At 44.8% G+C, this 18,612-nt stretch overlaps 1 protein-coding gene across 2 annotated transcripts; it reads right to left on the reverse strand.

Annotated features, from left to right (window-relative positions):
• Positions 1-3,378: 3,378 nt before the first annotated feature.
• TENT5D (terminal nucleotidyltransferase 5D) lies at positions 3,379-17,620 on the reverse strand. 2 transcript variants are annotated; one of them, XM_021537713.4, is made up of 4 exons: positions 17,450-17,611; positions 10,771-10,892; positions 9,553-9,667; positions 3,379-4,654 (listed from the first exon to the last, which is right to left on the reverse strand). In XM_021537713.4, exons 3-4 carry the CDS (start codon positions 9,616-9,618, stop codon positions 3,464-3,466), a joined length of 1,257 nt encoding a protein of 418 aa, XP_021393388.1. In that variant the 5' UTR covers positions 9,619-9,667; positions 10,771-10,892; positions 17,450-17,611; the 3' UTR covers positions 3,379-3,463. The 2 variants fall into 2 exon arrangements, with proteins under 2 accessions (XP_021393388.1, XP_021393389.1); XM_021537714.4 differs by lacking the exon at positions 9,553-9,667 and having other exon boundaries at positions 17,450-17,620.
• Positions 17,621-18,612: the final 992 nt, after the last annotated feature.

An 18,612-nucleotide genomic window follows, 5' to 3' on the forward strand; every position in this document is an offset into this window, starting at 1 on the left:
AAAATTCAAAGGACATTTTTTTTTTTTAGGAAAGCAGTTGAAACTGTAACACTTAGGTCCTGACAACATTAGATTACTTTAAGCTGTAAACCCTAAGAAGTTTTGTGATTAAATAAAATCAGCATTACAATTTCCAGGCATTATAATCATTGAACAGATTGTAACAACGAGATATAATTATAATGCAAACATGAAGCTCAGGAGACTGGCACTGATAAAACTCTCAATTCTTTGTAGATTTAGATCTGCACATGATAAAATCAGTAACAACTGGAGAAGAGGTTCCAATATTTCATCCTACACACTGATACCAGTGTTTTGCAAACAGCAGTCAATACATCATCCCCTTTTTAATATTACTTTACAGAGTCATTATGACCTTGAAGAAAAAAAACAACCCTCCAAGTCAATTACTGCTGCCAGGTATCAATAGAACATCTGGAAGGAAATAATTAAAACCATCAGGTTTTGTTAATTGCCCCTGTAGGTGCAGATACACAGGATTTTATATATGTAAGGCTAAATAAATTACATATATATGTGCTTACATATACAAAATCACAATCTCAACCTTCACAACTGAACTACCTCTAGGTAAGAAATATAAGACCTTTTCCCATAAATTTAAAGGGTTTATTTTATACCTGAGAGATTTTTGCATATTGATGTCTTCGTACCTTTGCCTCTAGGTGCTCCCCTAAGTCTTTCCTGGGGTACAAAGCCCATTGCAGCCAGGTGGGTTCTTCCCACCAGCTCCATGGACTTTGGCTGAGCCCTTCCTTACCTAACCTGGATCAACAGAGAGGTGACAGAATTCAATATATATTTAAATAATGTTCTGTACAAGTGCACAGGCTGGTTTATACAAAACCACAGCGAGTTCACCACTCCTGATACGGCCACAATATTTGATTTAAGAAGTACTTTAGTGCTTTAACCAATGCATGTTTCTACTTGTTGGTTAAAGAACTCAGTGAAGAATTTTTCTGGGTTTTGGATCACTGGCCATGCAAGACACGCTGAAAATGCTCCTTCCTGCCTGACCCATTCCCTGGTTCTTGGGAAGATCAACCCATTTTTTCACCCAGCAACCAGAGAAACCAGGACAAGAGGAGTAATAAATCAATGTGGCAACACTACATTAAGGTCACAGGTCAGTGCAGATGGACTGAGACTTTCCAACAAATCTAAAGAGATTAGGAGCCCCCTTCCTCCTGAAATTTAAGGCATTTGGATGCCTGATTCCCACGGATTCCCCAGTCCAGCTCTCAGCTCCTCATCCCTGCAGATCCCAAGCAGTAGCAGGGACATGACCCACATAAGGCTCTTACAGAATTTCACAGTGCTATTTAACATGGCAAACACCAAATTAAATGGAAAGGTTCCCTTTGTCATCCCGACAGTTCAATTAAAACAGAAATGAAAGGAATCCACCATGTCTCACTCCATTTTGTTCCTGACAGGGGGAATTCCCTAGAAGTGCTTTCATGCAAACACGGTGTTACCATAGCTGATCACAGAGCAATTAGAATTGATGGTTTTATTAATTATAGTTTAACCAACAGAAAGATCTTAGTGGAAGTGGAATAAAGTGTGCTTTCAGAAACCAAATTGGACATACCTGAAAAATCAGCAAAAGTAACAGTACTCTATTCATGAAAGACATCACAAAATGAATCAGATTCATCAGTAAACCCTTCATATGTTGTAGAAATACCAATTTTTTGCACTGTATTTTACAGAAAAAGTTGACTTTAGTGATGATGGTCTTTGAACAATTCTTTGTTCAAATGTACAGGAATATAATGGGGGAAAGGGAAGCTACATTTCACTGGCAATTGGACTTCACAGACCTTAGAAAATTTAGAAATGTTTGATCCAAAACAGCACATTTATGGACCACATTTCTCCATAAAATAAATCAAACTCTTGTGCCCAAGCAGAAGAAATTCCCAAGGCCTGACATCTGTTGTAAATGGATGCAATGCAGCCACTGCTCTGGAGCAGGAGATGAGGATGAACAGTGACAGGGACAACACAGCGACACACAAAGTTAATGTAAGAAACTCTACAGCTTGCATTTCCAGTTGGCTGTTCCCATTTTATACCCACACCCCTTCCAGACCTCCTTTTCCCGCTAGTCCTTCTTGTTCTATATTCCTTTTCCCATGTTTGGTTTTGGTGACACCACCTTAGATCCATCTGTCCCAAACCTCCTCATCCTGGAGCAAACTCTCTGCCCGTCACTGCTGCAAGCACTCTGAAACCCCAGGGCGTGTTTCCTTTTCCATGTTTCTGTTTCCATAATTTAGGAGCTCTCTGGCACCATTTCCAGCATTTCATGGAGCAACTGGCACAGGGAGGCACTTATGTGACATGTTTAAAACTTATCTTTGGTAAACACTCACACACAAACTAATGTGTAATTCATGTTTTGCTTCCTGATCGTAAATCCTTGTTTGCTACCGGTGGATTTATGCAGGTATCTAAACACAGACAGGACTTCACCAGTATAAAATAGTTTTTCAAATGCCACTGCCAAAGATTTGTTTTAATTCACCTAAAAATAGCGCCAGTCCTGGGCTTTTGGAGTTTTTTCCTGACTCTTGTTTGTTGTGCATTAAAGCAGCTCTGATCAATAACAAATTAGAAAGTGAGCCCGTTCTGCTCTATTTTCACTTCCTTTCTCCTCTTGCCTTGGTTTTCAAAACCAATTTCATCACAATAGTTGTACCTCTTACAGCTTTTGTTATCTCTGAGGCAGATCCTGGGCTCTGACACTGCCTGACTTGAGCAGCCAAATCTTTCACTGGGATCACTGGAAATTTCAGACACACAAAATGCTGAGTCTGCTCTTGGTAGGGGCATTTCCTGCTCACCAGTACAAACCAGTACTCTGGGGAGGGGAGTGACCCCGAGTGTCTGACTGACCTGAGGAACGATCAGCCACCAAGAGACGACCCATCAATGTGTGTTTTCAAAGGTGCTGCAAATAAATGTTGCTGGAACTGCATGGATAAAACCAAGGGATGATTGACTTTGACGTACCCAGAGCACTGTCCCTTCTGACATCAGGCATTTCTACAGAGAGGTATTTCACTGGCTTCAGTTTTCATTGACACCATTTAAATTTTGCTTGAGAATTATTTTTTTTTTCTAGAACCCAGAACTTAGTGCATTTCATTTTTATAAAATTAGAATAATTTATATCCTTCTCTTTTCATTGCAAAAAAATACAGCCCAAACACACACCAAGGTATAAACACTTCACGAATGACAGATGCTTCACTTATTTCACCTGCTTAATGGTGAATTAGACATTGATCAACCAAACAACTTTGGCAACTTGCACAAAAATATGTCCTTAACTCAAAAGTGCTGATAAAACTCGCTTTAATGAGGCCTTTATTAAAGAGAGAACTGGAAAGAGAGGAGTGGTGAGTGCTTGGAGGTTGGAGCGTTCCTACACCATCCCGCTCTGTAGCTGTATGTGGAAAGGGTACAACTGGTAGAACACAGGGGGTTGTCCATGGGCAATGTAGTAGTTGCTGAAGTTTCTGTCACTGATATAGGGAGCAGGCTGATAGTAGCACGTGACATTGGCCGCGTTGGGGATGATGTTCTGTTCTCCGAGCACCTTTAAAGCCAGAATTGTGATCATATTGAGGGTTTGCCTTCGCTCGTGCCCCATGAGGCAGACTGTGCTCTTGTTCACCACCCCACGCAGGGTCATCAAGTAGTCGTACTTGCTCTTCTCCTCCCCGATGAAGTGGTTGCGCAGGTAGGACTCGATTTTCCTCTGCTGCTCGGCAACGTCGGGAAAATCAATGAAGAACCTGGAGCACATGTAACGTTCCAGAGATTTAATTTCAGCCTCATCTGCCGGCTTAAAGTCACGGACCAGGAGGTTGCTGTACTTCAGGAGGCCGCCTCCCCTGATCTCCTCCGGGTTCCGGGTGGAGATCAGTTTGTACTTCAGGTGGTCCATGGCTTGGTTGAAGTCCCCGTACATGCTCTCAGCGATGACGGCGGGGTGATAGTCCTGCGTCAGGGGCCGGTCCGAGGCTCTGTAGATGTCCAGGATGGAGTCCAGGATGATCTGGAAGGAGTCCACGCTGAACTCGAACTGCCGCCGCAGCGAGCTGACGAACTTCAGCTCCACGTTCTTGCCGCTGTTGTTGGACAGTGAGATGAGGCTCCAGCGGTCGTGGTCGGTGGAGACTTTGACCATCTTCTGCACGTAGGCATCTTTCATGGTCTGAGCCGTGATTTTTTGCTTGTTAACGCATTTTGGCAAGAAGTCCAATAGGCAATTGAGAACTGCTTCCTTAACGACCTGGAACTCGAGCTCACTGGGAAGTTCCACTCCAAAGATGATGTCCAGGTCCTTGTAACTGGTGCCATTGTGCTTCACCAGGATGTGACTGGCAGTGGAACCGTTCAGGCGGATGTCCCTGACATGGATCTGCTTCTCAATGAGCTGCTCCTTTACCATATGGATGATATCCTTTGGCTTTACCTCCAGGGTTGGAAAATTTCCTCTCCCATGAATAGGTATAGCCTCAGTTAAAACCTGATCCAGGATTTTAATCTGATCCCAAGTGAGATAACTGAATCTGTGGTCCAAGTCCTCAGTCATTGTGATATTGGTTGGCTAAACAGGGAGAAAGAGGAATTGGAGACAAATGTTAGAATTTTCTGGAATACCAGAGAGGACATTTTACTTGGTTATACCAAACTTCCTCCCTCCGTATAGTGACAGAGCTGTTAATTTTAGAGACACAGCCCCAGTTAACAGTCTGAGTCAACCATTGCACTTGTCACAGGCTTTTAATTGAATTTTAATGTACTCAGGTTTTAATCCTGCTGAGAAGCCATCACGTTATTGTATAACCCATGACTCAAAGTAAATGCAGCAAACCATATAGACCCAATTTAAAACTACTCAAAGGTTAATAATATGAAGTACTTGGTGGTTCTAATGGAACTCCAAATAAATTTCACTATGAAGAGATAAAATGAGCAAAATGAGCAAATTTGTTCTTTCTGTCCTGCCTAGACATCTCCCTTGATCTTCAGTGACTTGAATACTTTAAAAGTACTAAAAGGCCAGGAAGTTTTTTTGTGAGAACCAGGAATGTTGCAACCTGCTCCCTGTTTATCCAGCCATATGCCTTGGATGAACTTTGGTCTCTATGGATCATCTAAGCACACACATCCTTTAATATCACTTGTGGTTTAAGGACTGGTTATCTGATAATTGTCAAGTAATTTCCACGATGTTTCTGTGGAAAATATTTCCCTTCTAGGCCATAAGCCATGTTTTACATTAATGCATCAATGCTGCAAGTCGTAGTTTGCAGATCTGGTGAGAAAACCCCTTCCAGTCTTGTGGAAAAAGGACCTCCAGAAAGAATCACCTATAGAATACATGGGATGAAGCTCAGCTTTGGGAATTTCTCAGTTTAAAATGATACCTTGAATTCACATGGCATCACATTTAACAGGGAGATGAGACACTCAGGTGGTGGCCAGGTGGCATCTGAGCGGGCTCAGTGAGGCATGAGCCGGGTGGAAGAAGTGCCTTTGGGAGTCTGCCAGCACCCAGAACCTGCTTCCGAAACACCCCCGAGTGTTTCTGCAGCCAGATGGCTCAAACATATTCTTTCAGCCACAGCTCAAGAATAAAAATAAAGTAAAATCAGACTAAGTAACAACCCTACTGAAAAGTCCCCACTGTTGTTTCTTAACCAGTGGTGACTCCATATGAACATTGTCATACATTCCCCTTCCTTCACCTTCAGATTCCACATTCTGGAATATTTTAGTAATTTCAAGTAACTTGTGAGCTGCCAAATGGCTTGGGAATATGGCAGAGCTCTATTTCACATACTTCTGCTGGAATTTCAGCTCCCATTAAGTTGATCAGGAGCATATGTAATTCCAAGCACCTTCCTGGCCTCATGACAAAGAATGGGACTAACCAGATGTTTGAAGTTGAAGGAATGTTTTAAAAGTTGGCTAAAGCAGCACTGAAGTTGGGAATTTAATTGACCGTGTGAAGGTCTTGGAATCAGTCCCATAGGTCTGGCACAACCATGTAGCTCCTGGCATTGTGCACATAGTGTATAAATACACCTATAACAGGTATGTTTACAGGTGTATTCAAAAATATCCACATTTTTCCTGCAGGCATTTAGAGGATACAACATTTGAACTGAAAAGGAGAGAAACTGCCCTTCACAGCACTGCCAATTTTACATGCTAATGATTTCACAATTGAATATTCATTAGAATTCCATGCTTATTCCTTTAAAACTATAGCTGTGCATCCTTCAGAGCCATTATGACAACTCAGTAAAAGTCTGTCTAAAAAACAGCTTTTACAGAGAGCTACTGTTAATTCTGGAAGTGGGACAACCTTGGACGGAGGCAGGTTGGAAGGAGAAGGTTTTGTTCAAATGTTTTATGCTGCCATGTTGTTACCTAAGTCATCCATAGAATAGCAGAATTAAGGTTGCAAAAGACTTCCAAGATCATCAACTCCAGTTTTTTGTATGTCAGATTATGGTGGAGCAGCCCAAATGAAACCCTAGCAAACTTAAAATTGTCAGAATTGTTGTCTAAGCAGCAGTTTTTATTACAACATTTGTTTGATATTGCAAAACCTTGACCTTTCTGAGGCTGATGCTGTGATGTAAAAAAAAAAAAAGGGAGTAGAGAGGGGAATGTTGAAATTCACCCCCCTTTTAGCAGAGGGACCCTCTTCAAACACTTGAAAAGTCAGAAGATGGACATATCCGTAAATAAGCTTAGAGATCCTTCCTTTATTGCTACATGTTTTTAGGTATTTCAGATGTTATTGCAATATACTGAGGTTTGAAACTGAAAGGAGAAGGTAATGTCAGTAAATCTCTCTTTTGTGTTGAAGAGGCATCCCTCAAAATGCCATTCTTTCTGAAGTGATTCCTGGAGAATCTGAGGAGGCTTTGGGAGCTCAGAGTCTCACCATTAATGTTTTACGATAAATATTAAAGAATTCTGTGCTAAAATACACCTTCAACTCTGACAAGTGAGAAAAGTGTACTAGGAAAAAACCCAGGAATTCAGTTTTCCAAATTATTAAAAAAAAATAATTAATTTGCAGGTAAGCCTAAATAAATATTATTAGTAGGAGTATTTTTATTATTTACAAATTTGCTACCAGTTTGCAATCCAATACTTTAACCCTGCACTCTCCTAGAGGGATTTTATCTTTTTGTTTCCTTCAATCACATCTGGCAAAAAGAACAATTTCCAGGCAATTTTATAGTCATTAGAAGCCTGATTTCTCAAAGCAGGGGCAAATTTACTTACTGAGGTGCTCAGGATAATGCCAGGAGTTATTATTAATGTAATTAACCTCAATTCCAATACATCATCAGCAACATGTTGTATTTAGGTTGTAATTAGTCAAAGTGTTGTGTAAAACAAGAGCTCCTGGGATGAAGGGAAGGAAACTCCCTGCACGTGACCACAGCACCTGGATGAAGCCAAGCACAAGTGAGTACTGAGCTGGTTAATTAGAAAAGGGGCTGGAAAATCACTTTATTCCTTTGAAACTGCTGTTGTATGCAATGGAAGGTGATCACTTTACAGGGGAAGAGAGTAATAGGACAGGGGAATGGTTTCAAAGCAAAAGAAGGGAGGTTTAGATTAAATTAGACCGAAATTCTGAGGTCCTGGCACAGATTCCAGAGAAGCTGGGGCTGTCCTTGGATCCCTGGAAATGTCCAAGGCCAGGCTGGACAGGGCTTGCAGCACTCTGGGACAGTAGAAGTGGAACTGCAAGCAGATGATCTTTAAAGTCCCTTCTAACCAAACCATCTCAGGATTCTCTAATCCCTGGATGCAGGTCCCTCACTGGCACCCCCAATCCCAGCTGTCCCTAAGCCTTCCCTGCAGCATTCTGCCAGAGACTTCCCTTTGTGAAACTCCTTCCACACAAATACCCCAAAGCATCTCACACGTTCCACATTCAGGGTTTTCGTGTCCTAAAATCTGCACATGGGCAAATGGAAGCTGCACAAACATCACCACCACGGCAATGAAATTCAAAAGAAGGTGTTTTTCCCCACACTTCATCAATATTTTAATTTACTGAGATTCTCTCCTAGCAATTTTTCTGAAGATTTTTTGTTTATGGGATTTTAAATGTTACCATAAACTGCAGCAGACCCTGAATCCCATCTCATTTAAGATCTCTGCCAGAAAAAAAGGATGAGGAAAAGCAGTTTTCAGGGTGTGTTCTTTTACATACATCGGCTAGAGAAGAACAGAATAAGATGGATCAGATTCAGTCAAGTTTTGTGATATATCATCCTTATTATAAGGTTAGAAAAATATTTCCCTGACTCAACTTCCAACTTGTCCTTGAGTGGTCACCTTCACCTGATAAAGCAGTGACAATGTGGAAAAATGTTTGGATACTTAAACATCATATTGTTAAGTTTTATCATTTGTTTTCCTATTCAAATTAGAGGCTCTAATTTTCTTTTTGGAGCAAGCAGCTCTGAGTTTGGGCTTATAATGATGCTAAAATGTTTCATTAAACACCTCTTAGCACTCCACTGTGCATGAGCCTCATCAAAAAACCCCAAGCAGATCGGGCTTTACATCTGAATGAAGCAAATCTGTCATTCTAATGACAGCTTTCATGCTCCCCACAACTTTCATAGAAACAGATACTTGCAGTCTAGAGAACAGTCTCATCAAATTTAGCTCATATTTTACTGATAAACTGTTTAGATTCTCTTTTTATATATTCCATAATGTTGATTCAGTGTGTTTTCAAAGGGTTTGCCATGTGCTGGCATTTTCAGGCAGGATACAGCTGAAATAGTTTTTGTGCAGCTGTGGCAGCTCCATCCTCTTCCCTTTGCTTCTATTTCTCCCATGTTTTTCTGTTTACAATAAAGGTTGGGAATACTTAAATGCTCCAATTCTTTTTACTTTGCACTTGAAATGGTTGTGCAGGGACCTTTCACAGATCACAGAACTCCAGAATGAGTGAGGTTGGAAAAGCCCTCCAAGATCACCCAGTCCCACCAGTGCCAGATCCCCACCTTGTCACCAGCCCAGAGCTCTGAGTGGCACCTCCAGTCCTTCCTTGGACACCTCCAGGAATGGGGACTCCAAAACTCCCTGGGCAGCCCCTTCCAATGCCTGGCCACCCTTTCCAAGGAGAAATTCCTGCTGCTGTCCAACCTGAGCCTCCCCTGGCATGCCTTGAGGCTGTTTCCCCTCATCCTGTCCCCTGTTCCCTGGGAGAAGAGGCTAAAAAAGAGATGTAGCAAAATATTTTGGGAGCTGCTGTGGCAGCCTTGTTTTGGGGGATTGCTCCAGAAACCCCCACAGAAATTCAGCCATTCCTTTTACCTCTGCACTGGCTTTCCTGCTTACACATTATAAACATCACTATGAATGTCCATGACCTCCTGCTAAAGATTTATTTCAACTCAAAGATCCATTTCTCTACTAAGCTGGACATTAGGAAGTATTTTGCTCACTTACTTCAGAACTGCAGCTGGCATAATCTCCAAAGGCAGGAATATCAAATGTGGAGGGACTTCCAGTCATAATTTAAACCCAGACGAGACAAGGAGAAGCAGTAAAGCATCTGGGAAACCTAAATGGGGACATATTTAAACTGATTTGACAGTGCTTTCCATGAGTTTTTCCTTCCATTAATGTTAATGCAGGCGGTGAAGGTGTTTATTTATCCTGTTATCAGGAGATAATGCATGAATTGCCATCAGTTTTCAGTCCAGTTCCCACTGAGTTTCCCTGGGATAACAAATGTTAGCTCAGCTCTTCCTTGGCAGATAAGGCTGCAAGGTGGGCAAATGCACTGCAAAGCTGTGGGCTTGGGCTATGCCACAGAATGGCACCTTAGAGGGCACAAAAAGCAAACACAGGATGAGACTTGATCCTCAAAAACGTGTCCTACTTTTTCCACCAACAGAAGGAACATGGATAATGCCTTTAAGGCAAAGAGGGCAGGGTTAGATGGGATGCTGGGAAGAAATTCTTTCCTTTAAGGGTGGGGAGGCCCTGGCACAGGGTGCCCAGAGAAGCTGTGCCTGCCCCTGAATTCTTGGAAGTGTCCAAGGCCAGGTTGAACAGGGCTTGGTGCATCCCAGACTAGGATGGTTCCATGCCCATGGAATAAGATGGGATGTAAGGTTCCTTCCAAACCATCCTGGGATTCTGTTTCTACTGGAATATTACAGGATATTGGCTCAATGAGCTGGGAGTTCTTAGGAGGCACAAAATGAGGAGTTTAACTTGGGCACTCAATATGAAATCATTATCCATATTCTGTCATGCTGGATATTTGGGTTTTTTTGGAAGTCCCATTTTTCCATCATGACTCATGGTAGACTCATTCTTAGCCAGATGGGGATCCCCTCACAGGACAACTTTTTCAAGGGCCTATTTATCGTGACTTGATATCAGTTCCCACAACACATGAGGCTCCATCTCACAGGGCCTCCAGTCCAATCCAACCAAGCCCTTTAAAAAACGTGAGGCCAGCAGTATCTCAATCTAAAATACTTCAATAACTTTTAAAAAATAGCTGCCATATGCAATATTTGGTCTGTTTGTGGCTATGGTCATCCCTGGGAAGTTTCTGCTTTAGGAAAATCTTATTTGTACTACCAAACACATACTTATGGACTAAATCCTGAATAATATTCCCAACAAGAATGAAAAATTCCACAGACTCACCGTGGCAGGATGACTGGGAGCGTGTATTCCAGCAGAGTTAATAGGATGAGTCACTGGATCATTTGGTAGAAATATGAATTGTCATCTTGTCGCTGACAGAAACACAAAGCTCCCCGGGAAAGCTGCAGGAAATAAAACCCAACAAACAATCACATTCATTTGGAGATCAATGTTAACCACCGGTCACCTGCTGGACATAATAAATGATGCATTATAGCCTGGCAGTCCTGCAGGTAACAACAGACTTTGAAGTTGGGAATGGTAAGGGAAAAGTAGTGGGAAAAGCACCAAAGGGTTTATAAAGACTCTGGGTTTCAGGTCATGCTTAATCCTCTGCAAGGATATTAACAAACCTGCCATTTTCCCTATGGGATTTTGAGTGGGAATTTATTATTATTAATAGACATGCAAATTAGCAGGGATAGAGTAGAATAATATAGAATTTAGAATGAATAATAATTCAGCAAGATGAAGTACTATGAATTGTGTAGTGGCTTTAGATTCTTTCTATCAGAGTGTGCAGCTGACAGGAAGGTCTTGTTTCCTGGCACATGAGGTTATTGGTTCATTTTGAGTAAGCCCAGGATCCTGTTGCTGGAATTTCCATGTTCATGCCAGGTGCTAGAATGAAATATTTCTGTAAATATTCACCTGCTATCATAAAGGCACTTCCTTATATTTGCCTCTCATTTCAAACACGTGCTGACAGTCAGTATTCTCAGGCTTTCCTTGCAAGACCTCCCATTCCAGCACCCATCCTGCAAAGCTCACAACACCCACTCAAGTTCCCTGACTATCCCAAGCAGGGCCTGTCCACTCTGTGGTTTGATATTCACAGGAATATATACTCTTTCTTGAGTTGTGTTCCACAATCGTAGCTTTTATGCTCAAATTACATATGGTTCTCACTAAAGGTAATATTTAAAGTATGATTTAAGGGTAAATATCTGCATAACCTGCAGGGAAAGCTGAAATTATAGCCCGAGGAGGTATTGACTGTGTTATTCCTTTATTAGGAATATAGTGGATTTTTCCTCCCTGCTACAGCAGGCAGATTTTTATCCCTGAAAATGCCATTTTAGTGCTGCCAGAAGCACAGCACTTGCTTTGCTCACCCTGTGAGGACCTGTCTGTTGTGCCAGGGCCTGTCTGCAGCTTTCATTTCCTTTCCAACTCCTGATGGGCAACTAATTATCTGCATGCGTGTTCCTGACCTGCTCCCAAATCCGTGCACCGACGGCTCACGTTGGCAGCTGGAATAAAGGGTTAAATCTGGCAAGGGCTGAGCTCTGCTCTGAGCCTGGCAGTGAGCAGCAAGTTAGGCCTTGATGGCAAAGGGAAGAGTTCTGGGCTGCTTAGATAAAAGGATCTCAGCATGTGGAGTCTGGAAAAGTCAGACAAATCAGTCACTTTGCCAAAAAAAAATTAAAAAAAAAATTAAAACTTCTTTTTAACACTGAAATATTGTTATTTCTTTCTGTTCAAGGATGGAAGGTTTAATGGATATATGATATCCATTAATGGATATATCACTGTGATAGAACAGATTAACACTGAAGCAGAATTTATGGCTTCCCCTGATGATTTTTAGGGGAAGAAGAGAGGCACCTTTATAGCTTTTTTTTTTTTTTTTTGTAGAAGAAGAGGCATTATTATATAATATGTTCATAGAAGCAGCAGCTGAATTGATGAGCTGCTTTGCCTACTGGGACATTATTCCCAACAACTGCCTTTTATTGGCTCAGTCACCACAGGAAAAAGCATCATTTCCATACTCTACGCTCAGGGTTCCCAGGATTTTTTTCAGCTGAAGGAAAAACGAAAATAAAATTGATGATGTCAACAATTCCCCTGTGTTTTAAAGAGACTATTTCCCTGTGCCTGAATCTGGGATGTGAATTATGGCAACATGCACCAACAAAACCATTCCTAAGCCTTTTTTGTCCTGGTGTGTCTGTGCCTAAGGAGCACAGGACTATCCTGAGATCCAGCAGGGACTGGGAGATGACTGGGCTCTGTGCCTTGGATTCCCCTCTGTGCCACAATTTCCCAGCTGAGCTGGGACTCCTTTGGGCACCCCCAGTCCCACGTCCCACCCTAAGGAATATGGACTCTCAAATCTTCCAGGTGGAACTCAAATCTTTGGTAGATGTGGAGGTTGCTCAGACATCTCATGAGCTCTCCCTCACCTCTCAGGAGGTGACGCCTCCTGAACTGGCAGGAGCAAGAGCCAAGGGTCCCAGAGATTCCTTCCTCTCCCTGTGTGCTGCAGCCTCCCCTGACTGCTCTGCTCAGCTCCTCAGACTAATCCCAAAATCTATTTACTCACTCGAGATCCCAGTGACTCAATCCAAAGCTCACTAATCAAAAACTCTCATTATTATGACTAAACTGCAGCAAAAGCAGGCAAGGTAAAAACTGAAACAATCCTCCTTTTCCATCTATTAACCATCTTCATAATCATCTCTCCTCTTCAAATGCCAGAGGAAGAGGGATGAACGATGCCAGGTGCCACTGCAACCCTAAAGCTGAGCTGCTTTCAGGTAAAAAGGGCATTACAAAGTCAAGGCTCTCCTCAGGAACTCTCCAGAACCATCTTCCCCTCATCTACACCGAAGGACAACTATCAAATATTCCCACGGTCACTAACCCATGAAAGGATCCTCCAGGATCACATTTCTGTCCCTCATTTTTTGAGAGGATTCCAACACAACCACATCCACTGAATAGATTTCTCTTTTTTGACTGATCACACCCCAAAACCTCTTGCTGGAAGCTGCATTTAGTTCCTTCAGTCAATGCAGTGTGGGGGGTTCCCCTCTAAGCCAGTACTGAGCCACTGGGGTATCGAAGGTGAGTTTTGATGGTTCACCCCGAGTGGATTTGGAGCTTTCCTTGGGAGGAGCCTAAAAGATGAAAGCAATGCACCCTGAAAGCCTCTCTACCTCAACCCTGCTCTGCTCAGGTTACAAAAGTGTTTCTGTAGAGCAATTATTCTGTTCCACTCCAGGAGTATTTTCATTTCATGGCAGAAGCTGTGAGCTCCAGGCCCAGGCTCCAGGCTGATTTGTGAAGCACTTTAGGATCCCTCCAAATAAAGATCCCTCCAAATAAATCCCTCCAACCCCTCCCCTCTTCCCTATTCCTACAGCAAGAGCAGAGTTTTAATTCAATTGGGAAAACTTCTGTGTGCTGGAGCACGCTGGGCTGGCACCTCCACAGGACTGTGTCTCACAGGCTACTCAAAGATTACTGTGTCTTCCATTATTTAATTATGTTTCTATTTGTGTTTACGAAGTTCATATAGAATTCATACTTTTATGAATTAATTTCCATACTTGTATGAGAAAGTTACTCTCTGAATACAAAACACAGCAGTGGGATTTCATTTTAATGCCATTTTCCCAATTTTACGAGTAACACTGTAAAAATAGGGGGAAAGAAATGAATTATTCATTATCTTCAAAGTATTTGCTGCACAGGAGTTTATGTTTAATTTTGCATCAGTAACAACCAAGATTTCCATAGAAAATAGTTTTTTGATAAGTGAAATGTTTTCTAGAATTTGCAATGGAAAAATCTGCAAACTACAACAGGAAAAAGGATTCTGGCTGCAGCAGCAGAGCAGGGAACTGCTCCTCTTTTGTGGCGAAGGCAGCACGAAATCTCTGTTGACATTATTACTAAAAGGCAGAGAGGAGATAAAGTGATGATTAAACCCAAGGAAAAGGCCCAGGCCCTGCAGCACAGCTGTGCATTCGTGACTTTTCCATCACTATCAATAATTCATAATGACCATCATGCACCTGACAACACCAAGTTGGGGAGAAAGACTGAGTCAAGCTTTCACCAAATGTGCAAAAACATTCAACCTGACATCGGATGTCAGGGCAACAGGACCTGCTGGATAAGCAAAGATCCAGCAGAAAGGGTAATGGAGAAGAAAATCAGCTGATGTGGACATAAATCAACATCTGCTGTACCCGTTTGTGGCATTTTATGGAGGAAAACTCTCCTTTTGGTGGTACACACTGAAAGAAAGTTTTAGAGCTTCTAAAATAAGTTTTTCTAGAAAAGAACTGAAATGATGGTTTACCTGTGAGCAATTCTGCAACATGAAGGAATCATGCTCAATGTTATGCTCAAGATTTGCAGCTGGATTCTCCTTTGCTGTACCACACTAACTCAGCATGGCCATAGGCAATGGCACATTGCTGATTCCCTGGGGCATCTTAGAGTCTCTGCTGATGCTTTGAAAAATTATTTTTGCATGAAGATCATGGTGGAAAAGGCAAAAAGCCAGACTGCAATTCCCAAAATCTTTGTATTTTTTTAGTGTTTGAATCCAAATGGCATAAACTCATAGAATCCTGAGAAAGGAATTGACTGAATAACAATTCAATTCAGCAGGAATTGCTCTGGTGTAAATGGGAGCAGAATTGGCCTCGCTGTTCGTGGCTGAACATCTGAGTTCTGCAATACAAACTCTGGGCTGGCTTCCACTCTCCATGGACCATCCCTCACTCCATGTTACCCATCCTTTCATGGTGAAATTTGACTTGGAATTTGCCTCCAAATCCTCTGACTGTTCATTGACTTTCATCCATTAAAACCACTGGGTTAAACACAGACACATAAGAGACATATGATATGGAAGGCATAACTACATATTAAATCCATAAAAAAGGTCTATCCCCATATGCAGAGACCATCATGTTACTGAGAACTCAACAAACACTGTCAACAACCTCAGGAGGACCCACCAAGGGCTTTTCAACACAAATGAGAGAGGAAAAACAAAGCAAAACGTAGCAAAATTTCCCCCCTGCTGTGGCCAAGCATGGGTGGCACAGCCCAAACCCCTCCTGCAGTCTGATCATCAAGGCCCAGAACCACGAAACCACTCTGAATTAGGAGTGTTTTGAAACATGGGTAGAATTTAATTCCTTCAAGCACTGTTAATTAATGAATTAATTTACACTGCCAGCCTAAATGCTGCTTAATTGACTCTCCAAAATTACTCAGTCTCAATGTGGTCTTTCAAGAAACTTGGTCTACTTCTGTCTCCCTGATTTAAGGTCGATTCATAAATTATGGGACTCTACTGTGTCAGCAGTTACTCCTGATCTTGAGCAGGAGCTCAAACTCTGATCTGCAGGGCAGGAATTTAGGGTCAGGCTTTTTGCTCACAAGGGTCAACGTGTCTCTGTGTGGCAGCTGAATCATTCCAGAGCACACAGTCCTTACAACAGCCCTGTGTGTCTGTGTGTGCTTAATGAGGCAACAAAACTAAATTTACTGTAAAGTTGTGCCTGGGATGCACAACGGGGCAGGGAGGGTGTGGAGGCAGCACTGCCTTGAGGTCAAAGGTCTGCAGCACTGCAAATTACAGGAATTATTGGTGCTCCCTTTGACCTAAGCTGTGGCAATGCCAGAGGGATAAGACATAAGGAACAGAAGGTATAATGCAGACAGCTATTCTGCCTCCACACATCAAGCCCATATTCCCAAGTACTGGATGCTGCAGGCACAGCACATAGAGGATGAAAGGGCACAGCGATTGTTTTTAACATTTCTGAATGGGACGGACACATCACATCTGCCTCTAGAGCTTAAGGAGAAGTCAGGAGCGTGAAGCATGGGAGAGTCCCTGCTCTGAAGTCACTGTCATTCATTATTCATCCCTCGGCCTTTAGCGGAGAATTCGGCACATCCCCATTCATTCCCACCTGGCTGCTTTTCATGGGAGCCACGAACAGGCTGTTACTCTCAAGGCAGCACACGGAACACAACGTGTGAGCCTGCAGAGCCCAGCCTCCTCTTTCCGAGGGAACAATTAACGCTATTACAGATTTGCAGTGGCTTAAAGATGTGTCAGAGATGCCTGTGGGAGAAAGCAGGGAGCACACGAGAGGGATTCCTGGCTGGGAAGACACAGAATTCCAGCCCCGAGTTGCTGGAAAGCAGTTTTGCTTTGCATGCAGGCACTTCCGAATAGTTCAGGGCACAGAATCGCAGTTTGCTGTCACTGTCACATCACTGTCACTGTCACCTCCAGGCTGTGACCTCCCCCAAAACACGGATGGTCCTTGCAGAATACACAGAAAAGGCCTCAGCTACCAGGGCTGTCATCATCTCAGTGGGATGACAGAGCTTCCAACAGCGAGTAAGGCATGCCACGCTGCTACTACCGCTACTATGAATGTGGCGAGGCAGGGCTTGCCCAAAGCCAGGGAGCTTTTTTGGGATTCAGGCAAAGCAACGCCCGTAGTGGGATGGAGCTCACGTGCAGCCACACACTCACAGCCCCCTCCAGCACCGCCGCGCCGCCAAGCCGCCCTTTTTACAAGTTCACCCCTAAAGTTTCGAAGGAAAACGCCTTACGGAGAGAGAAGGAAAAGGCCCGAGCCCAGCCGGGCGCTCCGCGTCTCTCCAAGTTTTTTAACCGAGCCCAACCGCTCCCGCAACGGCCCCGCCCGGCCCAACCCCGCGGGCACCCGCGACCCGCCGGCCCTGCGGGCTGGGCACAGCACCCGCCGTGCGGGGACACCCATCCCCGGGCGGGGACACCCATCCCCGGGCGGGGACACCCATCCCCAAGCGGGGACACCCATCCCCGGGCGGGGACACCCATCCCCGGGCGGGGACATGCACTCACCGAGCGGGGACATGCACTCACCGGGCGGCTGCGGGGGACACTCAGTCACCGCGCGGGACTCACGCAGCGAGCGGGACCCTCCCTCACCGCGTGGGGCCACTCCGGGTGCGGGCGCAGGGGACGCTCCGTGCGGCTCCGCGGGACGGTGCCCGCGCCGCTCCAGCCGGGGCCGCCGCTGTCCGCGGCCGCGCCGGTGCTGAAGGGGCCGCCCCGCCCCGCCCCGCGCCCGCCCCCGCCCGCCCCCGCGGAGCGCAGCGCCATGGCCGCCATGGCAACGCCGTGAGGGGCCGCGCCCGCCGCAGCGCCGTGAGGGGCCCGCCGCCACCCCGCCATCCCGCCATCCCGGCGGCTGTGTCACACCCAGCACCCCCGGTACCCCCGGGAGCTCTGCCACTCTGTCACACCCGGCACCCCCGGGAGCTCTGCCACTCTGTCACACCCGGCACCCCCGGGAGCTCTGCCACTCTGTCACACCCGGCACCCCCGGCAGCTCTGTCACACCCGGTACCCCCGGGAGCTCTGTCACTCTGTCACACCCGGTACCCCCGGGAGCTCTGCCACTCTGTCACACCCGGTACCCCCGGGAGCTCTGCCACTCTGTCACACCCGGCACCCCCGGCACCCCCGGAGGCTCCGCACACCGGCCCCGCGGCCGTGCTGTGCCCCGCGGTGACATGGAGAGGACGCGTGGCCACCATGGCCTCGTCCAGCCTCCCCGCCACACGCCTGCCGGTGGAGGGCACGGAGCCGTGGAATCAAAGAAGCATAAAATCCGGGAATTGTTTGGCTTGGAAAAGCTCGCTAAAGCCACCGAGAGATCTCGGCGCCAAGCCCACCGCTAATCCCTGTACCCAAGTGCCACATCTGCGTGGCTGCCAAATGACTCCAGGGATGGGGACTGAGGTCCAGGAGCACTTGGACAACGTTCTCAGGGTTGGATTGTTGGGATGTCTGTGCAGGGCTGGGAGTGGGACTTGATGATCTTGATGGGTTCCTTCCAAGTCAGCGTATTCCATGGTTCTGTGATTCCACCACCGCCCTAGGCAGTCCAATCCAATGCTTTAAGAAAGCTTTCCATAAAGAAATTTTCCCTAATATCCAACCTGACTCTCCATGGTGCAACATGAGGGCCTGTCAGCCCATGGAAAAAAGGTCCCACTGACTTGGTGGCAAACATTTTTATC

The sequence above is a fragment of the Lonchura striata genome, chromosome 4A (assembly GCF_050655825.1).
Source record: "Lonchura striata isolate lonStrDom1 chromosome 4A, ASM5065582v1, whole genome shotgun sequence".
NCBI classification, from domain to species: domain Eukaryota; kingdom Metazoa; phylum Chordata; class Aves; order Passeriformes; family Estrildidae; genus Lonchura; species Lonchura striata.

What these genes read in the sequence shown, in the direction of transcription:
- TENT5D (XM_021537713.4), bottom strand. Translation starts at nt 9,618, where the DNA reads ATGACTGGAAGTCCCTCCACATTTGATATTCCTGCCTTTGGAGATTAT. An exon ending in ATGCCAGCTGCAGTTCTGAA is followed by an intron (nt 4,655 to 9,552) that starts GTAAGTGAGCAA and finishes CTCCCTGTTTAG; the next exon opens with CCAACCAATATCACAATGAC.